General features: G+C 41.9%; 1 protein-coding gene across 2 annotated transcripts in view; it reads left to right on the top strand.

Annotated features, from left to right (window-relative positions):
- Positions 1 to 5228: 5228 nt before the first annotated feature.
- Positions 5229 to 13536, top strand: part of LOC101862445 — a gene marked incomplete at its 3' end in the record, with an annotated part of 10806 nt that continues 2498 nt past the window's right edge. Inside the window, 6 exon segments of one of the 2 annotated variants that reach the window (XM_005107104.2) lie at positions 5229 to 5337; positions 5966 to 6214; positions 6820 to 6918; positions 9072 to 9249; positions 11354 to 11454; positions 12155 to 12445. In XM_005107104.2, the coding sequence (XP_005107161.1) occupies positions 5984 to 6214; positions 6820 to 6918; positions 9072 to 9249; positions 11354 to 11454; positions 12155 to 12445 (900 nt within the window). In that variant the 5' untranslated portion in view covers positions 5229 to 5337; positions 5966 to 5983. 2 annotated transcript variants of the gene reach the window in all.

Raw genomic sequence — 13536 nt, 5'->3', positions numbered from 1 at the left:
TGACTTTAGCACAACAGCACTTTTTTTTGTTGCAATTTTAAAGGTGTCAGCCAGTTTTTAGTTCTTAAATTTCGACTACAGTATGCTGAGACAGAAGAAGAAGAAGAAGAAGAAGAAGAAGAAGAAGAAGAAGAAGAAGGAGGAGGAGGAGGAGGAGGAGGAGGAGGAGGAGGAGGAGGAGGAGGAGGAGGAGGAGGAGGAGGAGGAGGAGGAGGAGAAGAAGGAGGAGGAGGAGGAGGAGGAGGAGGAGGAGGAGAAGAAGAAGAAGAAGGAGAAGAAGAAGAAGAAGAAGAAGAAGAAGAAGAAGAAGAAGAAGAAGAAGAAGAAGAAGAAGAAGAAGAAGAAGAAGAAGAAGAAGAAGAAGAAGAAGAAGAAGAAGAAGAAGGAGGAGGAGGAGGAGGAGGAGGAAGGGGGAGGGGGAGGGGAGGGGAGAGGAGAAGGAGAAGGAGAAGAAGGAACGAGAGAAGGAGGAGGTGGAAAAGGAGGAGGGGGGAGAGAGGGAAGGAGGAGGGAAGAAGGTGGTTGGAGGAGTAATAGAACAAGTTGGTAATGCCCAAGTTTCAATATGAATTTTTTCACTATTTTTCCACAATGACGATGATAAAAAGACCGATGAAACGTATTCACTACAAGGTGACGTGCAAACAGCAAAACTATGCGTGGACATCGTACAAGGTCGCTTGAATGTAAAACATGTCGATATTAGATTACTATAATGTTGTGTTGCTATGATCTTTAAATGTATTTTGTCGTATGTGTCTAAAACCCCGTTTATCTGAATGATCCGAGTCCTCTAAATTATGTATCGAAATGACTGTCGAGCCAAGTTGGTGAATTCCTTTGAGAAATCTCCTCAAACAAACCAAGTTCAAAAAGATTAATTAATTAATTAATTTTTTGAAAAATAATAAATTCCATTTATATATAGCGCATTTCCACAAAGAAGTGCTCAATGCGCTGTACTATATGAATAATACATAAATATTATATGCAGTGCACAGCTCCTATAGTAATTCTCTCTCTCTCTCTCTCTCTCTCTCTCTCTCTCTCTCTCTGTCTAGTGCATCCTTGAGTAAAGACAACCCCACAACGCTTACCCAGACACCCTCGCACACATTAAAGATTCACACAGTCATAAATTCTTACAGAACAGAACAAAATGAATAAACGATACTGAGAGAACACAATAGATGCTGAGAGAACATAATAATATTTGTATTGGGAAAGTCGGAAATTACAGATTGAAGCTGGATTGAAACAAATGCGTTTCAAGTGCTGATTTAAATTTTGATAAAGTGGTAGACTCCCGTAGATGAACTGGTAAAGCGTTCCACGGGGAGGGGGCGTGGTGTGAAAAAGCTCTCCCTTCGAGTCTCTGACTTTTGCTTTGGACAGGTCTTAAAAGTCTTTTCGTTGCTGATCTTAAAGGCCCAGATGGTTTATACTCGATGTCCATGCCATAAAGATATGATGGTGCAATGTTGTTGACAAACTTAAAACAAAGAACAATTATTTTGTCCTGAATTCGTGCTTTCACGGGAGCCAATGTAGTAGAATTAGCATTGGTGTTATATGCTCTTTGGGAGATTTCTTTAAAATTATGCGAGCAGCTTGGTTATGGAGTCGCTGTAACCTATTTAACGTTTCAGTGGGAAGGTTTCCAAACAAAGAATTGCAGTAGTCTAGACGTGAAAGGATAAAAGAAGAGATGAGGTTTTTGATGAAATCAACACTAATATATATAAATTACTTTACATAGATGGTTTATATGATTATGCATAAAAAGTTTGCAGTCAAAATAAACGCCTAGATTTTTAACTTTATCTGTGAAAAAGACGATATCATTCCCAATATATATATGGTCAAAATTGCAAAGCAATATCCCTGGTTTGGCATTGCAAAACAGAACTTCGGTCTAATCATCATTCCTTTTAAGTCTGTTTGATATCATCCATTTTTTTACCTCAACAATACATTTTTCCATGCTTGTTACTAGACAATTGAAATTTGTTGGTAAAACAGACTTGTACGCACAGCTGAGTGTCGTCCGCGTACTTGTGGTAGTTAACGTCGTGCTTCCTAATTATTTAACCTAAGGGCTTTGTATATAGTGTGTATAAGAGTGGTCCGAGCACGGACCCTTGGGGCTCACCAAATTGCAAGCTGAAAATGGATGACATGTCACCGTTTACAAGTACAGACTGTGTACGGTTAAACAAATAGGACTCAAACCATTCAAGAACAATCCCAGATAGGCCGAAGCTATGGCCTAACCTCCTGATCAAAATTGAATGATCGATGGTATCAAATGCAGCACTTTGATCGAGTAAGACAAGAACAGGCACTTTGCCTTCGTCTGCTTCACAAAGGGAGTCATTCTGGGCTTTTAAAAGTGCACTCTCTGTGTTATGAAACGCTCTGTAGGCCGACTGATAACATTCTAAAAGATTATTTTCTTCAAGATGTGCTCTTAATTGAGATTGAACAACTTTTTCAAAGATTTTAGACAAACATGGTAGGTTAGAGACCGGCCTATAGTTCTTAAACTCATGCGGGGAAAACGACTGTTTCTTTAGTAGAGGTGTTACGACTGCGTGCTTAAAAACACGAAGGCACTGTTCCTGAAAGAAGTGAATCATTAATAATAGCAGTTACAACATCAATAACAACGTCAAGATGGTTGACTAACAAAGGTGTCGGGACAGGATCAAGGCAGCAGGACTTCCGTGGTGATGACATTATGATCTCTTTCCCTGAGTCCTGTGAAACAAGTTTAAAATTACATAGGAGGTCCCCGGGGAACTCCTCGAATTCAGGTGCAGATGAACGGTGTTTATCTAATGTTTCTTATTGTAGCAATGTTTTCCTCAAGTCAAAGAATGTTCCAAAGTTATTTGCTAGCTCTCCTGTTGGAGAAGCACGGGGAATAAGGGCAGATTTAGATTTTCCACAAAGTGAATGAACAAAGCGAAAAAGACTTTTAGATGTTTTTGACTTTGATATAATGTTATTGTAAAAGGAACGTTTCGCTACGATTTTAAATTCTTTGACTTTTCCATGAAGTTGTCTATAGATGTCCCTATGCACAGTGAGTCCTTGTGCCCGCCATCTCCTCTCTGCTTGACGTCGCTCCGCTTTGCCTGCCTTTATCTCTCCAGCGCCATCCACGGCGCCGACGGTAGATCTGTAATAGTTCTAGATCTGAGTGGGGCGTGTTGATCAAGAACACCCTAGCCATGGTGTTTTAACTCTGCCTTGCATACAGATGACACTGACAGGACTCTGATAGCATCGCGTTGAAAATCAGCGGAGAATTGGTCATCGTTGATGTTCTTTAAGATCTATTGAGGATTCGATTCAAGGTCTTCTTTTTCGTGGACCAGCATGGAGAGTGTCTTCTATGCTATCAAAATTACAATAATGGTCGTCTGTGTCTGTTGAATTTGAATACGACACTGAAGCTGTGGTCTCAGAGATGATATATAGTGCAGGTGATTTGAACAGCCTGAGACTTAAAAGTGTCCCAGAAATACGCTACCTTAGAAACTACAAAGTTCCATCTGACATTTTTGTCAGTTTAGAGTTACTAAAACCATCAGAAACCAAATTATGATCTACCTGCTCTATCAAAATCGTAAGATTTTTCGGAGTCGTTATCAAGATACCCAAAGAAGTGGATTCGAAAAAAGCTTGACATTTTGTGAAACTAAGAGTCTTTCACGTCAAATTTCTCTAAACGAGATACTGAGCCGATAGCACTTTATAATTCTAGGGTTGTGAATAGTATATCTGTTGTCTCTACTTTTGAGGACGACTCTCGGTGCCATTAGTTTTCTTTCACAGTAGAGACACTTCGTCGTCTTGTCTTCTTCAGAGGCAGCTGTTGCTCGGGGGGGGGGGGGTGAACGACCTGAAAAATGGCCTGATTTAGTACTGTTCTGAAAGCTGTAGTGGTTAGGATCCAGTCTTTTTAGTTTTTAATTTAAGAAGAGGTTTTACGGCGCTCGCAACTGTATAAGGTCATATGAGCTCCAAGGGGTAGATGTCAACAGGGAATTAAACTTACCCTGCTCACCTCTCTAGCTTCAACAGCACAAAGTCTGCTTCGACTATCAAGGCACCCCGGAAAAGCGGGTAACAAGAGTGTGACAAACATACAAAAGAAGTAGAGGGAAATGACGATAGTAGGGATTAGGAAAGAAAAAAGCAGCAGTTCCCTGTTGTAGATCAGGCACAGTTATGAGCGTGACATTGTTGGATCAGCCCATTTACAATTCTACTGTGCAATAGAACGAGAAATGCCCCCCCTCTTTGGGAATGGCCAAAAGATACTACAGTCGGATCCAGTCTTTATGCGTAGACAGGCAAGCCGTTGTCGAGGATTTACTGCTTTGATTCATCCACTGATGTCCAAGACTGACGGGACTCACGTTAATTGCGGGGTCGAGGCAGTTGGAATTACCTGGAAATATCTAGACCTACTACTATTTGGGAAAACTGGAACAATTAGAGTTCACAAAGCGGGCAAGGGGTATTTTTTGTTTTGTTTTGTTGGATTTTTGGGGGTTTTGTTTTGTTTTAGTTGTTTGTTCGTTGTTTGATTTGTTTGCTTGTTTTAGTTGTTTGTTCGTTGTTTGATTTGTTTGCTTGTTGTTGTTGTTTTTTCGGGGAGTGGGGGCAATTTAACATCAACACAGTAGGTCTAACTAACCTAACAAAGAATTATAATACATGCAGATTGTGACATTTGTGGCATACATTTAGGACCCTATAGGACCCTAAAATTGAAATAACTTCGAAAGCCCAAAAGTAGATACACTGTCTTAGAAGCGCCCGCTGTCTGCAGCTGACCCAGAGGCCGGCCAATCAGTTCATGAATGATCAATTTATGTAAGCCAAAACGTCACGCCTTGTTATTGCCCATTTTGTAAATTCATTTGACGGCACATCTCTCTCTCTCTCTCTCTCTCTCTCTCTCTCTCTCTCTCTCTCTCTCTCTCTCTCTCTCTCTCTCTCTCTCCCTCCCTCCCTCACTTCACGAAAAAGAGCTCGTAATCCAAAGCACTTCTCTAGAAACAAAAAAAAAGCTAATCAGGAGAATAGATCGGTGTACACCATGAAGCAATCCAATCTTTTTGGTGCGCAATCAAGTCAAGTATTCTTGGAAACGCACCTTTCTGAACCAATAATGTTTATTAATTAATTACCCACATTATGTTGACCTCAGCTGTCTGGAGCTGAGTGAGAAGTAATGTGAGGTAGGACTAAGGTTTGGACTGAACTCTGAGACTGAAGAACATCAGCTTCTTTCTTGTTGGGAGAACTGGACTGAAACAGGTACGAAAAATAATTTTTTGCAGCCCCTCAACTTCTAAATCTAGATCTATGAGAACTTCTGGAGGGGATGAACTTGAATGTAGAATCTAGATATAGATCTAGACTAGAATCTAGATAATCTAGATTCTAGGTCTTCATGGATAAACCTGAGTTGTGTTTGTTTAAATTAAAATTCATTAAATTCGGTTAGATCAACGATCTTGTATTCTACCATTTCACATCTTTCGTAAAGGAGAATTCACATTTACGTTTAACTTCTGAGTCGTGCTCGGTTGTTTGTGTAGAGACAGCACACGAGGATTAGATCTAGTGACAATTAATGCAGTTTCAAGGACACTTGACTCGACATTAGAATCTAAGGCTTTGAACGGCATGCTCTCACTGGAAAGATAGCAGACAAAATGAGGCAGGAGCAATCCAATAGACACTTATTTGAAAGACATAAACAGACTGGTGACGAGGAAACACTAGGAGAATGTGGGATTTTTAGAGCAACGAGAGGAGAAACAAATGGAAAATCCATGATCGCCTGTATGTCTGTTTGAGATCTGGTACTTTATGATGATGATAAGGGGATTCTGACCCAATTATAGACCAAAGCGATCTAATTTACATGTACATCCAAAAGCGACCACAACTTCTTGCCATGCTTCCTGGGGGTTTCAAGAAAGACTCGAGAGTCTGGCTCCACAAGAACACGCACACATTCCAGAAGAGGGCTCCGGTGGCGGACGGTTTGAACCCCAACCCCCTCACAGGCAAGGATGACGCCTACTACGACCCAGGCCAGGAGGAATCCCTTCGAGAACCTTCCCCTCTCATCACAGACGCAAGTGGCCGGGTGTTCAAGAAGGACAGCCGAACCTGGCTGCACAAGGTACTGCCTCTCGTACCGTTTTAGTAAGAGTTTTACGGCACTTGCAATACAAAATAGGTCATGTAAGAGTTGGACTTGAATTTCTATCTTCGGTTAAAAACCTGGGCCAGGGCTCTTTTTGGTTTTTTGTAGTCTTTAGTAAGAGTTTAAGGCCCTTGGAACTCAAATAGATCATGTAAATGTCCAAGATTAGGGGTGTCACTACTGAGAGTAACATACAAAGAAAAGAAGAAGGAAAGATCATGGTGATAGATGTTTGATGGGATAGAAGGGGCTAACACGCCAGAGTACCCGCCTGTCACCCGCCTCTGGTACTGGTTGGTTGAGTGAGGTGTTTGTTACGTGTTAGTTTAACAGATTGACTGTTAGCGAGATCTATTTATTTGGTGATTGATTTGGCTAACTAATCAAATTTTAATGATTCATTTATTCCATCTCTTGGTTATTCTTTCAGGAATACGGTTTCTTAAAAATGCTTTAGCAGTTCAAAGTGGAATCACTTACATGATAGTGTGACCCAGTACTTATGCGACAGACTAGAACTTGATTTTCTCAGTAGACCTTTACACGATATAGCCAATGTCTTCTTTGCATCATTTTGGCAGTCTTCTGTGCGAAATCTGGCCGAGTCGGTGACTTCCGGTGCCATCCGAATAGCGTCTGCCGCGAAGGCAGCTCGACGTCTGCGGGGCAATACGCAGCACGTAAGTTGTGAAAAAATACAGAAAAGTTTTACACATGTTAGACTTTGTCCGATGGGGCAACTACTAAAGCACATACACCAAAATTGAATAAATAAATAAATTATGAAATTAAAACTAATAAAAATAAATAAACAAATAAATAAAATACAATAGAAATAAAAAATAAAACAAAAAAGTAATTAGATTATAAATTTGTCACACTTCCATTAACACATATTATTTACCATCGAGGCGACGGGCTGCTTAGACCTTGCCTGGGTCAATCCAGGCTCAAAGGACTCCAGCGCCTGAAAGACGGGGATACTCAAAACCGTAGTAAGCTTCCCTGCTCGGGAATCGAACTTGCCTCTTTTTCTTGCAACCACAAAATACCCTACAACTGCACCACAAGATGGTCTTTAAAGAGGGCTCATCTTTTTTTTAGAAACCACCTGTTCCTATGTTTCTATGCTAAATTAGAAAGACAAAATGGACAAGTTCAAATTAGGTATTATGAAAACCAATTGTGGAAATGTCCTTTGAGACTTTACAGCAACTGATTTCGATTTGGTTCTATCAGAGAAGGACACCAAATCAGAGCACCAGTTGAATAAGTTCACGAGGAAGACTGATATCATATGCCAGGAAGACAGCTTCTCCACCTTTTCTTTTAAAATATGATCCAAGTGCGGGAGTGACCTTCTGGGGATCACTCATAGAATCTGGACTGTCTACACCACATTCGAGAATGATATTAACTGAGCTGACGAGGTATCCACGCTGGTGACTGTGAATTAACTTTAGGGACGACCTTGAAGTGGGAAAAGTTGTAGGCCTATTCCTGAATTAACGCTACTGATGCTAATTATAATATCTTCTTAATCTATAAAAACGAACAAACAAGCAAACAAACAAACGAACAAACAAAAAAGCGCTGCACAGGCAGAGACGTTGTATCGTTACCGGCGTCTCTAAGGAAGTGATTAGGCTCTTCATCGTCGCAAACAGGAGACCCGATTCTTTTTTCTTTTTTTTTGGGGGGGGGGGGGTAAGTGTTTTACGGCGCTCTCAATTGCATAAGGTCATGTGAGCGCGCGGTACACATTAAACTTTTTCAGTTGGTAGGAAATTTTGAATTTTGCCAGGGTGGCGGCCGAAGCCTACTCTTATCGATTTTAAACCACCAAGGGATCTTTAACGTGCACAACATGCACACGGACCCTCCGAGATTTTTTGCCCTTGTCAGAGAAGGCTAGGTGTAGATATTTCCTACCAGAAGATCAGGGGTGTGGCTGAAAGACAGCAGTAAGAAGAAGCCAAGGAGTAGCAGTAGAAAGGCTGCAGAAAGAATAAGGATCCCAGAGGATGGGGCAGAGGAGGTGAGGGCAGAAGGAGGAGACGAAGGCAGACGACAGAACATTGCCAGAGAGCAGGAAAGGAGGTTAAAGGAGACAATTTTAGAGAAGAAATATTTGTAGGTGGCCGGATTCGAACCCGAGATCTTTGAATGAGAGGCCAACACCTTAACCTCTAGGCCACGAGAGCCCCTGACCTGAGTCTGGTTTCTGTGTGTGGGGAGAACCTTTAATCTCAAACTTTCTGATGGGATGTTGACCCCATTTGGCTCTGACAGGCAAAATCGAAGCTCACCTCCAAAATTACATATAATCTAAACTGTGTCGAAGGGGGCGTAAAACATTCACATAAAAAATGTATCGTCAAGTATGGGTTCAAAGATGCTTTACCTCAGTATGGTTATCAAAGGCGGGTATGATTTCCGAAGGAAATCCTGTCTCTGTTGGGACTGACTCAAGTGGCTGGGGAGCCATGACGACAACTCTCAGAAACACCCAGAGTTCAAGAACACTTCTTTGGGATGCGAACCACAGTCTTCCACGGCATAGTCCACCATGATACTAGCTGTACTAAGAAAGCTTACAACAGAATAACGACATGTGTTGGTCTTCTATGGCATTGTCCTGAATGATGCGAATTGTACAGTGTGCTCTAGCAGGGACATCAATAAAGGAAAGTTTACAACAGAGTAACGACACATGTTGGTCTTCCATGGCATAGTTCAGAATGATGCCAATTATACTAACCAACACTCGAGCAGGAACAAAAAAACAGGAACGTTTACTACAGAATAACAATCTGTGAGGGTTCCTCGACAGCCCCTGGAACTCTGCACCGGCGACGTCGGGGTGCCTTTGAGGACTGGGCTCGTGCGCACGCGCAGTAGCACAGAAATGGTACAAAATCGGTCCAACATGGCCAGGCAAAGGAACAAGATGGCACTAACAGAAGAACAAGCTGACCTCGGCAGTAAGACATGTGACGTAGTACAAAGGGGTATGCTCTATCTGCGTGTTGTGTAGTTCTTTTGTTTCTTTTTAATCGAGTGATTGACTGCATGTTTGCTTTTAGGTTCGGTCTTCAGTGTGTTTGCACCTTTGAACTTTGTAGTTTACCTTGCCTTTTTTATGTGTATGTCTACGTTTGGCTGATTGTTTGTCTTTCAACTGTTTTTTGCAAATTTGCAACGTTGATTTAATAACCCCCCCCCCTCCCCCAAGGGCAGTGCTACTGACTGAAGTGTAATTAGGCCATTCCCAGAGGGGGGAATCATGTCCGTATGCATACTAGAATTGTAAATGGGCTGTTTTATCAATGTCATGCTCATTCTGTGCCGGAACAACACCGGCGGAATTGCTACTTTTTCTTTACTCATCCCTACTATCTTTTTTGTCCCTCTCTTGTGAACTGCTGTTTCTGGGGTGCCTTGATAGTCGAAGCAGACTTTGTTGAGCCTAGAGAGGTGAGCAGAGTAAGCCTGATTCCCCATTTGGACTTTTCTGTTGACACCCCTTGACGCTCATATGACCTTATGCAGTTGCGAGCGCCGTAATATCTTACTAAAACTAAACCAATTTAATAATTGTTTGTTTGTCTGTGTAGATTAGTCGTTTTCTTCTTTGCTCTTATTCTCTGCTGTTTCTTTTATAAGTTTGTCCAATCGTTTGTTAGCAAACGTGATGACATCTCGTTACTTTGTTGTAAGTGATCAGGGAATACTACTGGCACTTCCTACTTTGTACCCAAGTGTTTGTATCGTGTCTGTAAGTGGGTAGTTGGCGGGTGCTCTGGCGTGGTTTGCTTCTTCTTTCCTATCAAACATCTATCGTCCTTATCTGCCCTTCTTCTTTTTTATCTTTGTTAATCTCTTGTAACACCTCTAATCTTCGGGCGCCCATATGACCTTGTGCAGTTGTGAGCGCCATAAAACCCTCTACTAAAACTAAACTAAAGTCGCTTCACAATGCAGGTAGATGGCGCGGACTCCAGTGTACACTGTCCGTTCTGCTTCCCTTTTTGCTGCTATTATTAGAACCTTTTCCATTCATAATGAATAGTTTCAAAATACTGTGTCGATTTGTCGTGCGAAATTGTTTTTGTTTAACGCCCTTCGCAACACGGTGAGGTTATTTAATAGGCGGTACCTCCGAATTGAATGTCCGTCTCCGATATGACTGGGCCAAATAGGAACATGATGCGTGTAAGGTGCCTGTTCCAAGGACATAGGTACGTCGGACCAGGCTGAGCCTCAAAGCTATCAATCTCACGATTACCAGTCCGGCAGCTATCCTCTAGACCATCGACGTCACCTGACTTGCTGTAAACTATGTACCTCTGAGCAGTTTCAAAGCAATAATAACGACCATAACATCATCAACAAAGACAAGCATCATCTTACAAATTCGATCGTAGAGAAAAATATTTTCATGTCGACGACTCTATTCTAAACAAAGGTACGATTATTTCCTTTTATTTTAGTACATGTAAGAGTTTTACGGCACTTGCAACACAAAAAGGTCATATTATAAGTGCCGAAGATTGGAGATGTTACAAGAGAGTAACTGCCACAAAAAGAAGGAGGGGAGATAAAGACTCTAGATGTTTGATAGGAAAGAAGAAGCAAACCACACCAGAACACATGCCAACCAACCACTAATTAATTCCTTTAGATCTATCCCTGAACTGGTTTTTGTTTCGGCAATCTACCCTAACTGTCTATAGTCTCAATTTCTCTTGGTATAGGTTGTTGACGGGTACTCGGGTGTGGTTTACTCCTTCCGTCCCGTCAGATATCTCTATCGTCCGTCTCTCTCTCTCTCTCTCTCTCTCTCTCTCTCTCTCTCTCTCTCTCTCTCTCTCTCTCTCTCTCTCTCTCTCTCTCTCTCTCTCTTTTTTTTTTTTTTTTGTATGTTACTCTCTGGCAACACCCCTAATCTTCAGCACTTGTATGACATTATTTGTGTTACAAATACTGTAAAACTCCTACTAAAACTAAAAGCCTTCCTGGCCACCTCAAGCCCCCCCCACCCCACCCCACCCTACCCTACCCCCTAAATAAAAATGTCCCCACCCACCCCCACCCCCGGTTTCTGTAAATCAGGCAGACGACACAAGGGTGTTCCTTACCATGGCATCAAGATTGTGACGAGAGAGGGAAGGGAGATCCTGCCATTCTCCACTGATTACTGTATCGTGCAGAAGGTTGGAGAGTTGGGGGGGAGAGAGAGAGAGAGAGAGAGAGAGAGAGAGAGAGAGAGAGAGAGAGAGAGAGAGAGAGAGGGGGGGGGGAGAGAGAGATAAAGAGAGAGACAGAGAGAAGGAGAAACAAAAACAGAGAGAGAAAGACGCGATGAAATCATTGCGGGCTAGATCTATATTGTTAAGACTGCACTGGGTGAAATTTAAAAGGGAATCATGGTTATTAAACGTCTGTCATCATAACACATCTTTGTGAGACACTGACTTTTCTCCAACTACCTTCTTCAATTATTTTAGTCATGAGGAGACTTTGATCTCGCAGTAAAGCGATATATGCAAAGTTTTACGTAGAACCAGGCTAAAAAATGTGATTTTACCAAGCGACGAGTTGACATTTTCCTAGCCTGTGCGAGGCCTTAGTCACATCATGCAACTTCCGCGTTATTTTTTTTTTAAATTAATTTATTTATTTATTTATTCATTTATTCATTCATTCGTTCTTTTATTATTTATTTGTTTATTCATTCGTTTATTAATTAATTAATTCATTCATTCATTCATTCATGTATTAATTAAGTAATTCGTTTATTTATTTTTTTATTAACTAATTCTTTTATTAATTAACTAATTCATGTATTAATTTTTCATTTATTCATTTGTTCATGTATTCATTTATTATTCATCTGTTTTATTAATTCACTAGAAAGCGCCAAGTCGCACTCACCAAAACAGCAGCGGGTCGGACACGGACATGGACGAGTGTGACGACACCGATGGCTACTGTGGCGACGAAACGACCAACGAAGACGAGAACGACTACAACGGAAGCGACAGATCGCCCGAGAGGTGCACGCGCTCCGCCAGCGGTTCTCTGTCCTGTAGCCCGGACGTAGTCGTAGGCTTTGGCGTAGGCGCATGCAGGGCGATGTACACCAACAGCGCTGTGGAGGTGACCAGGGACGGGCTCAGGCAGCTCGAGAGGCTGATGCAGCAGGTTTGTTAAGTTCCTATCTCTTTACCTGTCCCCGTCGTTTTACGCAAGAAAAATTCTGAAATTATGCAAAATGAGCCCCAAAAAAGTGAAATTATGCGATTCTGTTAATTTTAACAAAGAATGTTGAAGGAAAATAATCAGAAATTATGCAAAAAATGATCAAATTTGGTTAAATTATGCAGGGTGCATAAAACCACGGGGACAGCTTTACTGTAATAGACAGAGCTCGGTTGTCTTCGTGCTGCCTCTTGATGCCTTTTGTTACCTTTTGCTGCCTTTTGCTGCCTTTTGTTGCCTTTCTCTGAATTTTGTTTTCTTCTTGCTGCCTTTTGCTGCCTCTTGTTGCCTTTTGCTGCCTTTTGCTGTCTTTTGTTATCTTGTGCTGCCTTTTGCTGCCTTTTGCTGCCTCTTGTTGCCTTTTGTTATCTTTTGTTATCTTGTGCTGCCTTTTGCTGCCTCTTGCTGCCTTTTGCTGCCTTTTGTTATCTTGTGCTGCCTTTTGCTGCCTTTTGTTGCCTTTTGTTGTCTTTTGTTGCCTTTTCCAGTTGATGCCATTGTGGTTGTCGTCATCGTCGTCGTCGTTCTAGATATTGATGTTGTTGTCGTTGCTTATTAAGGTTGTTATTCTTGTTGTTGTCATTGGTGCTGCTGCTGCTATTGCTGTAAGAATACAACCACTGGGGCACAAAATGACCCCAGGGCGTGCATATAGGGTTAATGCTGTTTTGAGTAGCAGTGATGCTGGTTATGTGACCAGTATTGCTACTGTCAATGTTGTGGTGTTGAGGGTTTTGCGCCAAGCGCCAACAAAGCCAATTTAGCTATTGCCCGGTATCCAGTGGCATCATCAGTTCGGTTTTGTCGGTTTGGGACTAGCCAGATTGCCCTCCGTGGGAGAGGTAAACCCAACAAACCAACAAAACCAATGATGACCTTCAATGACAAACGGGTGTGTTTTCAAGGCCGCGCGTCTTGTGGTCGGTTTGGGCAGTTGGCCTTTTTATAGTATGCACTGAAGCCACTCACTTTTAAGTTTGCTCCGAGGAGTAGTCAGGCGTGTCTCAAACCAGCTCCTCATGGAGACAATTAGC

Source organism: Aplysia californica, unplaced genomic scaffold (genome assembly GCF_000002075.1).
Source record: "Aplysia californica isolate F4 #8 unplaced genomic scaffold, AplCal3.0 scaffold00576, whole genome shotgun sequence".
Lineage (NCBI taxonomy): Eukaryota > Metazoa > Mollusca > Gastropoda > Aplysiida > Aplysiidae > Aplysia > Aplysia californica.
The sequence above is the reverse complement of the archived record's forward strand: the minus strand, read 5'-3'. Positions and strand labels throughout refer to the sequence as shown.